The following is a 15,789-nucleotide window of genomic DNA, read 5'->3' on the forward strand; positions in this document are numbered from 1 at the left end:
TCAGCAACCGCGCAGCAGAATTTTGGACCTGCTGCAGACGAGACAACTCTTTTTTGTTTAGACAAGAAAACAAACCGTTACAATAGTCTAAACGAGAAGACACAAAGGCGTGGATAATCATCTCGAGCTCACCTTTGGATACCATTGTTCTAAGTTTAGAGATTTTCCTCAGCTGAAAGAAAAAATTTCGAGTGAGCTGCTTTGAGTGATGCTGTAATGACATTTCCTTGTCAAAAATTACTCCAAGATTTCTGAGACTTGACTTACAAGACAAGCTGTGAACACTCAAATACTGTTTGATCCCTGGAATAGCTTCATCAGGGGCGATCACCAACACCTCAGTTTTTTCTGAATTAAGTTGAAGGGAATTTGCGCCAAGCCATTGTTTAATAATTCATGTGAACCACAATCAAAGTTTAAGCTGTTTTACAAAAATGTCCATTATTGGAAGTTTGGCTTGTCTTTCAGCTGTTAGAGCAGTATAATTAAAAAGGAAGTTAATTAAGTTATTCGCTGAAGTAATGCCACAACATGAGCTGAAATCACTCCACACTCATTGTGTTTCAGTTGCTTGCATGATGACTGAACAGATAATGAAGCAATTATAAAACTGGGATATCATTAGAAGATAGCAGCGATCTTAATATGCTGTGAGCAACCACAACCTGACGGGGAGCCTTAATGGGCTTCTTTAAGATAAACAGCTGAAATGAGATAGCTTAACTTATTCAGCAACACTTTACTCAACTTCATACTTAAAATAAACTATAAAACCACACTTGCTCTGAGCTAGCCACCCAGTACCTAAATGTCACAGAAACGCAAAGGCAGATTCACATTTTCATTCTGATTTTAAAAAAATGCAAACGTGGACCTCCACATGTGTAAATATAAAGATTTTATAAATATCTTAACATTACACACCTTTAGATCTTTATCATTTTTTTATTGAAAAGATGCCAACCATAATTAAATGTGGACCTTGTTTAGTCATTTCAGTTGGCTGTTCAGCATATATTTGAGGTTTTGTTTGTTTGTTTGTGTTTTTATGCATTATCTGAGTGTTTTCTTTGAGTTTTGAGAATCTGTTTTTGGGAAACTTTTATTTAACCCTCTAAAGCCCAACGTGACATATTTGACACATACAGTTTCTGAGATATTTTATATCACTGTATATAAAAACTTTGCTCAAAATTCTATTAAACTTAATCTGATAGTTGTCTTCTGTCCCCTGATAGATACCAGAAAGCAGAAAACTACACTGATGACTTTTCTTTCGTTTTGTCAGGGGTCAAATAAAAACCTGAAATTTTTTTAAAAATTGGTATTTTCTTACCATTTTCTTATGAGTCCCAAAGGGTTAATTTTGACTAACACGTGTGTGTGCTAGTCTCATCTCTAGTGTTTTGTAAATGTACAACTAACTAATCAAAGATAATTTGATTAAGATAAGTAAAATAGATAGATAAATAAATAAAATATTCCTTATTACTCCAATGATTGGGATCCAGCATCACTGTTTTTCATATCCACCATACATTTAGGCTTTTGAAGTTATTGTTGAGGCAAGAAAATAAAAATGAATCAACACGCAACACAACAGAGACATTTGGCAGCCCTGTCAGACTTCTGCTTTTAATTAAAGCATATGAAGTGTATGTTGCGGTTTGCTGTAAAGATATTTGCATACAAACGCTCCAGTCAGTATTCAGATGCTCCACAATTGACTTGTTTTATGGGATCCCTGTTTGTTGACTCTGTCTTGTCATTTAGCCTCTTGTGAAAACCCTCCTGGGCTTATGGCAAAGTTCCAAGCAGACATAGTCATACCACATAGAAATAAATCAGCAGGGAAGGGAAAAAAAAGCATATAATACAATGTATTCCTTTTACTTAAAGAAAAAAAATGCAGACATACCATTTACAGCAAAACCTTCTGCAAACTGGGACGGTAAAAAGACTTACTCATGCAGTCTCCACCAGACCAGCCTGGACGGCACTCGGCGCAGTATTTCCCATTAATAAAGAAGTCGTCCTTGGGGCCCCATGTCCCATTGTTGCAACGCTTGCAGTTCTCAAAAATACTGCACCCTGGAAGAAGGAGGGAGACCAAAACAAGGTTGCAGTCAAGACAGTGTCCATGAATATGGTGCAATATATATATATATATATATATATATATATATATATATATATATATATATATATATATATATATATATATATATATATATATATATATATAAATATAGATATATAGATATATATATACAGTATAGATACATATATATGGAACATTATCTGAAGCGCTGGAGTGCTGCGCTGGAACAGGCCCCCTGAAATGTTTCCTTTGCATCGACTGTGTTAAACTCATTAAGCTCTTCTTTCCCTACATCAGAACACAAAAACATACCGCTGCTTCCTGAAATAGAAATGTTCAGAAAAGGGGTTGAAATATTTTCCTTAGAGGATGGATTTTCACTTAGAAGGCTGTTGTGTCCATCAGGAGGTGCAACATGGGACCTGAGTACAGGTTTGAATTTTAGCAACAAAATGGCTGGAAGTGTATGGACGGAGATTTATGGTTGCATTTGCATTTACTGGCGGGACTGCATTTTTTTAGGGTTTAACAGTAAAATAGTGACGTGTGGGTATCCATTTAATTCTCAACAGCTGTTTTTCTTTCCTCATAAAGTAGAACATGAGCGGTTCTTGCAGTGAAGAAAACATAACTTCATGGCATGTAAAAAGCAAGTTTTGCATGTTTGAGCTTCTGCGCATGTGTCCTAAAGTCTCAGAGGGGTTGTATTCCCATGGCAACAATGTGCTTATCTCTCTAAGTAGAATCATACAAAGATGCCCTCCTATCCCATCACAAAACAAACTTTCAAGTGTGATCATGTATTCCTGCATCATTGCAAAGACCAAATGAGAAGAAGTGAAGTCAAGGAAGGAAGTTAAAATAAAGTTGACCTGGGATCAAAATCAGATCAGACATAGAAGGAGATTTATTCTCAGTGTTTCTGCCAAACAGTTAGCTCAAACAAAAACAGTGCTAACAACTTGGTTTTGTGTTAACAGGACAGCAGATAGTCAGTTCTTTCAAATGAATTAATCTATACTTAAAACAAGTACATCAAATGACATAATTGTTTAGAAGTGATACACGTTAGGGTTGGACGGATTGATTCAAATCTTTAGTATCAGTATCGTTCGATATCAGTGTGATTAAATTAATATTTTTTCATAGCAGAGGGATTTTTGGGGTAAAAAGCCAAAAGAATGTGATTGAGAGCCAACCAATAGAAGGTTTCACTTTTGTATCTATCTAATTGTATCTATCTATTTGTAACTATCTAATTTACCCTCTTGACTTATTTTTCTCAAACAACTGTGTGTGACTAAAGGGAGTAACAGATTTATTGTATTATTTTGTCATACTGTTGTTCTTTTATATTGTTTTATAAACAATCAACACATTAAATTCAAATTTCTCGGTTCCGTCATTCAGTTTGCCAAAAAAAACATTTCATTTAAAAACAAAAAAAAGTTGTAATTACTTTATTATAATGATAATCATGATAGATGATTAAGGAAAAAAGTCACGAAGCAAACATAAAGTATTGGCAGTGTATCAGTTTTGTATCGTATCGGTATCAGCGATACTTGCCTAAACTTTACCTGATATAGGATCAATACCAACGTTTTCAGTATCAACCAGCCCTTTTACCAGCTTTTTCCAAATTAAATGAATTAAGTCAACATCCAGTGCAGTGTTACCTGGGTGGATGATGCAGGGGTCGCACTCATTGATGGCGTTGCGACAGCAGGGCACAGCATAGCCCACCGGAGTCCCCTGCAGGGGGCACTTACAGCGGATCACGTCATACTCGCAGCACCCTCTGCACATTACGTTCCACTCTGGACCTGGACAGTGGCTGTACAAGTACCTGTAATCTAAAGGAGAAAGCATGTCAGGGTCAGCACTATAACAAGGTTTTCTTTCTTTTTTTGCACATATAATTTGTTTTTCACACAAAGAGAGTTGAAAAGTTGAGTTTGTAGACAGAAGGTTACAGATTGCAAGATTTTTCTGAGTTTGGTGTTTATTCTAAACTTTCTCTTCACTGCCTCTGAATATTTCCACTCCCACATGGTTGCAAACTTCTCTTTCCAGCACTGCGAAACTCTCAGTAGTTTGCCTCCTCTGTGTGTTATGACATCAGAAAACATGCTAAAACAGCAAAGTTATTGTTATTCAAAACAGACTGAAGCCATTAATCAGAAAATGCATCAGGAACACACGCGCAAACACTGACCTTCTTTGTAAAGTTTTTAGCTAATAAATGGGATGTTTAATGGGAAAGGAAGTCAGAGAATCAACGACTTCTTGAGCATGAGTGGCCGCATTATGTAACTGTGGATTTAAAAGCTAAAACAGACAAGTGAAATTCCCTTGTGGCAGATGTGGATGGAGAACTAACAGAAACTGCACTTCAAACTTGGCATCATGTCAGTGCAGTGTTTTGCAAGTCCTCCCAGCCCTGTGATTGTGTTAACTCCCCTTTTCTCTTAGCCACGGACTCCTTTGTTTGTAAAGCCACAGTTGCACGCTAGTTTTATTTGCTCTTTGTGTGGCTTTTGTGAAGCCAGAAACACAAACAAAAAGAATCAACACAACTACCAGCAACAGCTACAGGTGATAAATCTCTCAAAAAGATGATGCTGGACTGGAGAGAAGCGCAAATGTTTTGGAATGTTGTGACTCTTCCCGACTGCCCTTCCACTTTAATGATATCATAAATTGTATCTCAGTCCAGCTAGTGTGGACTTCTTCTCTGCTTTTTCTTATAAAAACATATACTGACATTAATCAGTCAGAAAGGTTGTGTAATGGCAGCGGGTTGATGTTAACTGAGGTTCTCTGAGGACAGTCATTGTGCTTCACTCAGCAGAGGAAATACTCTGCAGTGTTATGATGATTCCTGTTTACTTCTAATGTCATGTCATGTATTTTACTTGGGCTAAACTGGGTACTTGTATAAACCCTGAAAGCATATTCAGCAAGCTGGTGACAACGTGAGGTTTCTACACTGCAAAAACTGAAATCTAAGTAAGATTAAAAATCTTAAAGTGAGTACACATATGCTTCTTTTTTTTTTTTAAGTAAGATAATTCTTAGTTTTTATGCCAGATAATTCCTCTTGTTTTAAGAGTATTTTTACTTGTTTTGGGAAGTCTGGGAAGACAAGCCAAATTTTCTTATTCTGCTAGCAGATAATTTATCTTATTTTCAGCAACATTTACCTAATTTTGGTTTTTTTTTTCTTGTTTTTTAAGGCTGAGTTTTTGCAGTGTATGTGGCATGGCTGGGTATCAGTGAGACTCTGTGGACCATTTTCACCAGTTCCTTCTCATAAATAAGGAAGCATCTGTTGTGGTTATGTGTGAATGTAAACTTACAGCTGCTAAACTTTATTTTAGACAAAACTGAAGTCCTTGTCTTTTCTGCTTTGTTTAATTCAATCCAAAAAAAAAAAAAAAAAGAAGGTTTCATCGTTTCTATTCAGGTCTTTTTGGGGATTTTGGATGTTCCTGCAAACAAATGTGAGAACCACAAACATCCACGGCATGGGCTTGTCCTGTGTGTTCAGTGGGATGTGTGCTTAGACATAAAAACAAAGAGAGGGATTATATAAGCACTGCCTTACACCCAGCTCATCACAAACCTAGTTAGGACATTTTGGCACCACAGTGGAATGCAGTGTGTAGTCTTTACTCCTTCTTTCCACACAACTCTATTTAGTGTCTGTAATTTACAGACTAAAGCTGCCTAGTGTTAAACACAAAGAAAAACATTTGTCTATTTGTAGATGAAAACTTGTTCTCAGTAATTAAGACTCATTTTAGACATCTAGTTAATAATAGAGTTTATTAACCAAAGCTAGTTTTGCAAAAATCAGCTCAGTCTTACTGTAAAATATGACATAGTGATGTAACAGAGAATTTATGAGTTCATCCTTGAGAAGAAATGTTTTATTGATGCTGTTCAATTTGAATTTAAAAATAATAACTTTGAACAGGACATTTTGTTTTTACGTTTAGCGCTTTTAGTCATTGTAGCCCAGTGTTTGGGACTCTGCAGTCAAAAGGATATTTTTGATATGATACATGATTAAAACAAGTCCTGATGCTTTACCTCAACCATCCTATTTTTTAGCACCTATCCTTAACTGAGTATAAAGAACATGACTGTTTATTCTTTTATTATTATCATCATAATTATTATTATTGGTTAAAGAGACAGAAGATTACTTCAGAGGTTTGCCATGCAGCATGGGACTGAGGGTGTGTTCAGTATGTGTGTGTGAATGATTATGTGTCTAATTGTTTTACTTGTTGTTTAATTATATGTAAAGCACTTTGTGCTACTTTATGTATGAAAAATGCTTCATAAGTAAATTTTGATTGATTTGATTTTTGACTGTAAGCATAAACAGCCTTTTAAACAAGAAGGTACATGAAAACATTGGAGGTCAGGACAGAAGTCAGACTTGGTTCTTTCACATGGTGTCTTGAAGAGTCTTCTTGAGCAACAAAATGTGATGCAACAGTCGAGACGTGACTTTGTAATAAAATGTTCTGTGAACCTGTGTTTCTCTATGGTTTCTATTGACATTATGACATTATTATTTCACATGTTTCTATTACACATCCAGTCATTTCAGCTCAGTTTAAAGCAACTGTTAGAACCTGTCACCTTGTGCATGCTCTGGATGGGGGATTGGATCCAAGTCGAGATTTGATGCAATCTGTTGGTTTACCAGGCTATTTATTATGAATTGGATCAAATTGCTGTGTCTGTAAACGCTTGCACTCTCAAAAATAGAGGTACAAGATAAGGACATTTCTGTACCTATAGGTACATTTGAAAGAAATGTTCTCTCAAAAGTACAATACTGGTCTTTAAGAGACCAGAAGCACACCTTCAGAGTACGAAAAAGGGCTCAAAGTGACATAAAGTACAAATTTATACCATTTCGACCATAAGGGTACCTGCAGCATTGAAAAATGTAATGTTAATGGCTGTAACGTTACAAACTAGAGCAGAGTTGAGTGATGACAGTAGTACTACTTAACAGCCATTTACTACACCAGACAATGAAGGTCAGATGCTACAAACTAAGTCAGTATTTTGAGTTTTTGAAGATTATTTCTAGGTTAAAGATATGATAATATTGCTAAGTTGCATGGACCAGGCCTAATGCTGTGGAAAACATAAAAAACACAACTTGATAAGGTGAGGTTGAACTTGATAAGGTACAAAAATAGACCAGAACTGAAGGGTACAGAAATGTCTCTCAAAAGAGTACACCCCCAGCGACAAGCATTTGTACCTTTTTAGGTACAAGCTGGTACCTCTATTTTTGAGTGTGTGAGGTAACATTGTTGTAAAGTGGCGCTATACCAATAAATCTAAACTGAATTAAATTAAATGGAAAATACAGTACTTTAAAACTTTAGCATGTTAGCTAATGATGGTGTAGATTCCCATCCAGAATCTGCACAATTGCTGTGATCAGTCAAGTCACAGTAATTAAGTAAAGACAACTGGACTATTTCTTAGATTTTCACCTCTTACCTTCAGTAAGAACTGAACAAAATGTTCTGATAGGTGAAGCGTCTTTAATAAATTTACAGTTCATTTGCTTTCATTCAAGGACGTAAAATGATCATGTTTGCTTTATGCATGACATAGTTAAGAAACTTTTACATGCAGATTTAAAAAACAAAACAAGAAAAAAGTCGGAGTGAATGATTTGATCAGGAACAGAGAACTAAAATGTAACTTGATGTGTCTTTTTATTTCTTCATGCAGTTAAACTAGTTACGAGGCATATACTTAAATATGTTGGTGAATAAACATAATAACACTGACAGTCTGTTTGGCCACAGACTGTGTTATTGTGTTGCTGGTAGTAGCAGCGAACGTAGCCTGGAGTCGCTGCCTTGAGCAGAAATGAGGAATCAGCTGCAGATGTCTGGAAACCAACTTTTTTTTTCCTTTGTTTGTCTTTAAATGCAAAACACTCACTGATAAAGATTTATTTGGCTTTAGATGGGTGGAAAATACTGTAACTATTCATCAGGGTTCCCCTTTATTCTGGCACATAAACAGAGACAATTACATTGTAATATCAAATATGAAAAACACAAAAGGAGGCGTTTAGGAAGAAATTATTCAATGAAGATTTTTCGATTGTTTGATCAATACAAGTGAAACCAGATTTTTGCTATTACTGTAGTTTAACTCAAGCTGCATAATCTGATTTTTTTAATGGAAGAAGGTTTCAGCAGCTCTGCCTTTGCCCTGCTGCCATCATGGATCTGGCAGTGTGAACATTTTGTTTGCAGGGTGCAACCAGAACCTCACCAGCCTCCCTCTGGTGCAAGTTTTCTGCTTCATGGCTGAGGATACAGCCCAGAGAGAGCATGAAACCCGATTTCAGGACATAAACATCCAAAACTTTATGTGCTCGCCTGGTAATGTCATTACATGGATCACTGCTGTATGTTTTGTCCCCTGATGTAGAAACGAAATCCTTTGGTTAAAGTACACTTCTTTAAGAAAAACAAATTTAAAGTGAAAGACAAATAATTTTATTTACTTTTATTGAAATAGTTTGATTCTCTAATCTGAGTTAAGAAATAACTCAGATTGCATTCAAATTTCCATTCAAATTTCCATTGAGGCTCTTGAAGTTGAACAAATCCAGGCAGTTTTCTGTGTTTATACTCTGACTGAATTCAGTTAGCTGACCTCTTGTTCTGTTGATAAGCTGCTGTCATGAAACCTCAGAGCATGACTCTGAGGTTTCTCCCCAAGACTTAGACACGTACTGGAATGCAACTTCATTTTTCTTTTTTAAACATTTACCGATTCCCATTTGCAAACAACAGTTTTTTTGGGGGGTTTCTTTTGTTTGTTTTTTTTTTACTTGTTTCTTTGTAAAAAAATAAAAAAGAATTTGGATTGCCACAACTCAGTAAGATTACCACCTTGTAAAAATACATCTGCAAGGTTCAACATCTGCAGCTAACTACAAACTGAACTGTAATAATTTCATGTGGGTTTTTACAGCAGAGTGGGAAGGTCGGAACAGGTGTGAAAGTGCACGTGTTGGCCTACAAAACAAGCAGTTTCCATGTTTCAGCGTTACAAATGTGGAGTTTCTCTCATTCTCATCTGATGTTGTATTTAAACACAGTGTATCTAAGTGTTTTATAAAAACACAGATAGTGAAAAAAGAATGAATGAACTTATTACAGCATGCAAAGACCCCTATAATTTAACCCAAGACTGTGGTTAACTATGTGCCCCTGGCTAATGTGTATTTAATCACAAATTTGAGGTGTTGACAGTTGGTCGGAGAGTTGCTGCAACTCTGAAGAAATCCATCTGATAACAAATCTTCTTTTTGTGCCTCTTGGCGGTCTGACATGTGTTGGCTTTGACGGCGTATATAATCCCTCTGTGTCTACGAGAGATTGGCATAAAAGTTACAGAAACACAAATGAGTAACAAGTTAGAAATGCTTTTTTTGCATTTTTGTATTTTAGCGTGCAGATTTTCTTGTGGGCTGTTTGGCTTCTGTTGTTTTGTTTGTAAGCTGAGTCTGCTTTTTCTGTTCCAGATGCAGAGCTTTTCAAGGTCAAGATGCCGCTGTGATGAAAATGTTGTTTTGTAGATGACCGTTCTCCATTGCACACTTTTGATGTAGTTTCACTGTTCTCCATAACTAACTTCACATGACTCCTGTGACCCTAAGTTTGACCTCACTGCCCTGCTGGTCCATTAACTCACTAAACATAGCAAACACGTTGATGCTGTCGCTTGGCTTTTTTATTTTCTGTGGAAAGATAAAGCGTTGAGGATGCGTTAAAAATGTGCTGCAGGTGCTGGATTTGACCTTACAAGTGTCTCAGGAGACCACATCTGCTCTGAAAGTCACCATCGCCTCCTGGAATCCACCTTCTCTAAAACTGAGCTAAGAATAAAACTCCTAGTCAGCATCTGCCTCCTTATTTGTGTTTGTTTAGATCTTACCATCAGCAGATTTGCTCATTTTCTGCTACATTCAAGTCATGTGTTTAAATTTCACATAACTTCTGCATTAAGGCTCCAATCTGATATCCAAATGTTCTTAGAATATAGCCAAGGACATTTCCTGTGATATTTAAGCCAGTTATTGTGCAATTTGTAGCGTTTTTCTTGCTCACTATGAAAAACTGCTTCGTCAGCTCCCGTCTATTATTGCATCTCTATGCTGTTACAGATATTTTGAACTCAAACAAAGCTGAGGAGCTTGATGCTTTAGCAGCCTTCAGCAGCCGGGACTTTAGCTCAAAACAAAGCCATTTGCCATTCAGGACAGGTTGCATTTGAAGAGTTGTGTGATAGCCAGGATAAGAGCTCACTGCATTCTTTAGATGCAAAAAAAGGAGATATTTAGTACTTCTTTCTTATCTCGTTTAGCAGCGAATACACTGGACCAGAGTAGATAACATGTTCCCACAGTTTCTCACAGCTGCAACATTTAAAGCAACAAACTACCTGGATTTATGTATTAAGCCAATCTTACCGTATTACCGTGTAAAACCCAGCGTGACATATTCAATACTCACAGTTTCTGCAACTTTTTGGATCACTGTATGGTAAAAGCGTTGCTTTAAAATCCAGTTCAACACTGATAATTGTCTTAATAGCTACCAGGAAGCAGAAGGCATTATGATCATTTAGACATATCATGTGGTAATAAAGAGCAAATAGTCCCCCTTAATCTTTTGTTACATTTTGTTAAAAGGCCAGATAAAGACCTTATATTACCAAATTTTGGAGTTCTTCTCTTACCTTCTTTCCAGGGGTTGGGCTTAAAGTAGCCATAACCATGCCGATAATGGAAAAGATAGGGGATACAGTGGAAGCAATCCTATGTATAGTAAACATTTCTGTTCTGTATTTTTAATGTTTTTTAATTCATTTAATCTTTTTTTTTTTCATTGTAAGCCCAGAGATCAAAATGTTTTTTGTTTTTTTTTAGCTGTTTTACAGGATGTACAATAAACAGTTTGGTAGGATGATGAGATTGTAAAATAGAAATTGTTCGTCTTTGGGAAATTGTAGTTTATCCAGAGCTGACCCATATTAATACCATTCCAGGTATCTCTTCCAAAGTCCTTCTGAATTTTCGTTCCAAAATAAGTCAAGCAAACAGATTAAAATACAGGACATTATTCCGATCATACTACACATCCTCTCCAAATATAAAAACCACACATGCAGTAAAAAACACACAAATAAGACATAAGGTGTTGATTAGCTTCAGAAGTGCTGGTAGGTGGATTTTATCATCTGTTGTATCCATCCCCCCCCCCCCCCCCCACCCCCCCCTCCTGTTCTCTGTGCTAAGCAGCTGCTGTGGGCAGTTTCACATTTCAAAGCACATCTACATTTATTCAAGGCAGTCAATTTTCAGATTTCCTAAAATGTCAAACAACTACTTTATCCATTTAACCAATGTACAAAAGCGCAGCGCCTTTTAACATCTATTGCTTCAGTACAGACACTTTCCTTTTTTTCATTTGCAGCTTTGCTCGCTGCTGTCAGTAAACGTTCCCTGTTTTAAATGACAAGTTACACTATTTACATGCAGCAAAATAAATAGTTTCATCCTGAGAAAATGGAACTTATTCCAGAGCAATGTATCCTGGAAAACTGTTGCTTTTACAGCAGCTGTAAGTGCAGACTTTGGGGATGGAGAGTATGTGAGTGAACTCCTTTCGCGTACTGCCCATAACAGCTGTCTGGTATTATGAGGTAAGTGATTTAGCTATCATGGAAAAAGGAAACTCCCAGGGGGAAATCTGTGGTCATTGTGTGTCTGAATGTATCCAGATCCCCAAGGTCATTAAGTAGATTGCCTATAAATAAGTTACCTCAAACTGGAATTTGCAAAAACCAAATGAAGGACTTTATCGGTCTATTATCTCCTGTGGTTAAATGGTGTAAAGGTTTGGTAATGTGGGATTTAAACAGTCTGATATTTGTTGTTTGGATTTAGATTTTGAAGCATTTTTCTTTTAATAACAATTTAACTAAACATCTTAAGTTATCGTCTCTTTATATATGCAAATCTGAAGCTTGGTTTTCCACCGAAACTACAGAAAATCAGAGAAACTTTAGATAAACACACTGTGAGGAGAGTAAAACAACAGGAGTCACAAAACAGGAGATCCTAAACAGGGAACTTTACACAGATCAAATGTCTCAGTAGGGATGAAAAACTACATGCAGAAGTGGAGATAAACAATTGTGTGTGTATGTGAGTGAACAATCCGCAAAGATTTGCACGTCTCAGCACATTCTTTGACTAAAATTAGAAAACTTCAGAGAAATTTCGGTCAGCAAATTGTGAAACAAGTAACAGTGACTCAGCTGACAACAACATAAATAGGTACGTTTCCAAAAGGAAACTCTCCTAATCACTGCGGCTGAACGCAGCCGTGTTCTGCCCAACCCTTCACCACATTCACCAACACTACAAATTGATGGTGTTATAATACTGCATGGGAAGCATCCACAGAGGAATCAGACACACGGAAGAGGTTTGGTTGGATGTGTTGGATACGGCGTATGGTAGACACGTTACCACAGCCAGCACGATTGACTCCAACATGAGTCATGTCTTCCAGCAGTTCAAGTGGTCACGGTAAACAGGCAGAGCTCACGCTCAACACACTTATATGTTTAAAGAGAAGTTTTGAGACAAAAGGGAGCATGTGCCAAGATTCAACAACCTCATTAGGATTCCAAATGCCTCATTTTACTTCATGGAATGTGTGGCAACATCAAGCTTTTGTTTTGCTTTTGGTTCTTTGTGAACAAAACAAGAAGTTTTTATATTTAAAAAGAATCCAGTGAGTACTGAAATGTCAAACCCTCCTGCAGGAGAAAATATTTACTGCTTTATGAAAAAAGAGAAGAGAAAACAAAGACAACATAAACTGATGTTTTCTGTCTTGCCCCTGCTGAAAGCAGACTTTTCATCTCAATGTTTCTGTGAGAGTGTCTGAGAGCTGTTACGCTCTGAAAGGGTAGGACAGAAGGAGGATAGTGAGGGTGCTGATGCCGGCTTCTAGAGAACAAAGAGCCAAGAAAGTACGTCAAACACAGAGGAGACAAACAAGTGCAGTCAGAGTAAAGTCAGTAAAATGCTCTTACCGTAGGGCAAAGCAGTCCCTAAGGGCAAGGAGATGAAAAGAAAGAGGGAGACTAAGAGGAGCCTGCCCCCCTCCCCAGAGATGAAGGTGCTGGTCCATGGAACTCTGCTGGTGTCCCCATGGGTTTGCCCCAGCTGGAGTCCGCGTCCCGCAGACAGCATGCTGCAGTCTGGACCTCTGTTTACTTTGTGAACTCAGCTGACATCACCCTCTCTCTGCCCTTCATTCCTTCCCTCCCCCTCCCACTATTTTTCTTTGCTCCCTCAGTCCTCTGTCTCCTTTTCTCTCTCTCTCTCTCTCTCTCTCGTTGCTCCTTGGCTTCAGGTTACAGCCCAGCCTTGCAAGGAGTTCCACTCAGAGTGGTCTCCCAAAAACTCCCCTCGCTCCACTCACACTGGTGAATGAAGAGCAAGTGTCAGTGATTTCAGTGGGAAGTTTGCAACAGTCGGTTTGTTTCGTCTCATAGAACCTGCCACAGCCACAGTCTGTCATGGAGTCAGAGAATTTATGTCAGCTTACCTCTTATGTCCTCACATCTAAAACATCCTGAGGACAGTGTCGTTCAAGTTCACACAAGTGCAAAAAACAGCAGCTGTGTTTAGTCTCAGGCAGCAGTGTGTGTTTAATAAAAGAATAAAGACAGTAATTAATGTCAAAGTTTGTTGGATTGTTGCTAAATACACCAGTGCTATTGATGGTCTTAGTATGCATTTGATGTCTGCTTCATAAATATGGAGCACTAGCTAGACCGCTAGTCTAGCTAGTGCTAGTAATGGGGGGAAAGAGCTGCTGTTAATGTAGCCAGTTAAGCTAACTGGCTACTGAGCTCAGCTTTATACTTTTAGGTCAGTTTGTAAAATGTGAATCATTTAAAACTAATATATTCACTTAAAACAGTACAAAGACAACATATTAAGCATGTCTGAATTTGGTGTCTGCAAGCCCAGCTGTGTTGCAAAAGACTTTATAGTTATGGAATATGCTGAAATAGTTTTCATATGGTCATGTACCAAACAATTTTAATAGGTCTGGAACATATACAGGCCAGGTTAGCATGCACACTCTTTAATAGTGGAAGTATATACACAGGAAATGTGGTTTGGTATTGTCTTAATTTTAAAAAATGTGGAGAGGAATAAATTGAAAAAATACCCCCTGAAAATAAATAGTTAAATGTTTATCATTCAGAAAGCTAAAAACTGACTATGTTAAGATTTTAGCCTTATTTCTTTAGTTACACGTTGCATTTTAAGAACTTGTTGAGGAAGTATAATTCTAAATGTGGACTTGCTCCAAATTCTCACCTTAAACAAGTGCATGTTGAAGTGCACCCACTTGAGCACAATTTGGATGCATTTAACCCTTTAAAGCATGGCCCAAGAAAAAAATGGAGACACGAGTCTAATTTTTTTTTGTCTGAAGTCTTTTTCTGTTTAACAAAATGATTTTTTTTAAAAATTAACAAAAGAAATATACAATTTATTACTCTTTGATATGTCTAAATTACTGAAGTGCATTATTGTGTTGTTATTATGGCATCCACCAGGGGGCGGAATACAAGTATTAGATTGTGTACAGCCAGGTTTTTATCATAAAATTATTCAAAATATGTTTGAAAGTATGCATCATATATGGTTCACATGACATTAAGGGGTTAAAGGCTCAAGAACATTCGAGGTGAATACTGACGGAGCAACTATGGCCTATGTGCATATTGTGTTAAATTTGTAATGGTTGCAATCCATTGGCTTCGTAAATAACAGCTTTTTGTTTAACACACAATCCAACAAAACTGGACTAATGACAATGATCAAATTGATATCAGTTTTGATTGAATTACTGAGATCTCTACAACTGTTTAGGATTTTAACTACTTAACAAATCGTCACAATTTGTGAGGACTGGGAAGTTGTGTATCTGAGAAGGTGGTCAGCAGCACTGAGGACTGTACACTCACCATTTCCTTTCAAGTTGTAGCGTATGCATCACATTTCCAGCACAGCTCTTAGTACAATCATCTGTAAAAGTAATCATATGATGATGCAAATGTGCAGGCTACCAGCTATGGAAAAGTACATTCTTGTTGTATTATGAGGAAACAATTGTCTCATCTTGAACACAAACTTAAGAAAGAGATGGAGATGCTTCAGAACTACAGATACCTGTAAATTCAGCTTGACAGCAAGCTGGAAATCCAGCAGTGACGTTGTCTACAAGAAGAGGCAGAACAGAGCGCTACTTGAAGAGGCTTACATCCATCAATGTCTGCATCGAGGTGTTGTGCAACTTCTGTGAGTCTGCTGTGGAATGTGCAATCTGCTTTGCAGCCATCTGTTGGAGCATCAGTCAGTAACTTAAAGAAACTAAAAAAAACAAAAACAAAGAAAACAAGAAGGCTGGCTCTGTGGTGGGGAAAACAGCCCCTGGAGCTCAATGTGCAGAGAAGAACGCTGCAGTGGTTGCTGAACATAATGGACAATTCTGTATTCCCTCAGAACACACTGAGAT

The 15,789-nt window shown here is 37.3% G+C and overlaps 1 protein-coding gene across 1 annotated transcript in view; it reads right to left on the reverse strand.

Moving 5' to 3' along the window:
- The window catches only part of pamr1b (peptidase domain containing associated with muscle regeneration 1b), a 28,213-nt gene extending 14,763 nt beyond the window's left edge, over nt 1–13,450 (reverse strand). The window contains exons 1-3 of the mRNA XM_079259908.1: nt 13,283–13,450; nt 3,781–3,957; nt 1,966–2,091 (exon numbers count right to left, since the gene is read on the reverse strand). Coding sequence (XP_079116034.1) covers nt 1,966–2,091; nt 3,781–3,957; nt 13,283–13,442 — 463 coding nt within the window. The 5' untranslated portion in view covers nt 13,443–13,450. The remainder of the gene's footprint in view (nt 1–1,965; nt 2,092–3,780; nt 3,958–13,282) is intronic.
- Nucleotides 13,451–15,789: the final 2,339 nt, after the last annotated feature.

The sequence above is a fragment of the Telmatherina bonti genome (genome assembly GCF_933228915.1).
Source record: "Telmatherina bonti genome assembly, chromosome: 2".
NCBI classification, from domain to species: Eukaryota; Metazoa; Chordata; class Actinopteri; order Atheriniformes; family Telmatherinidae; genus Telmatherina; species Telmatherina bonti.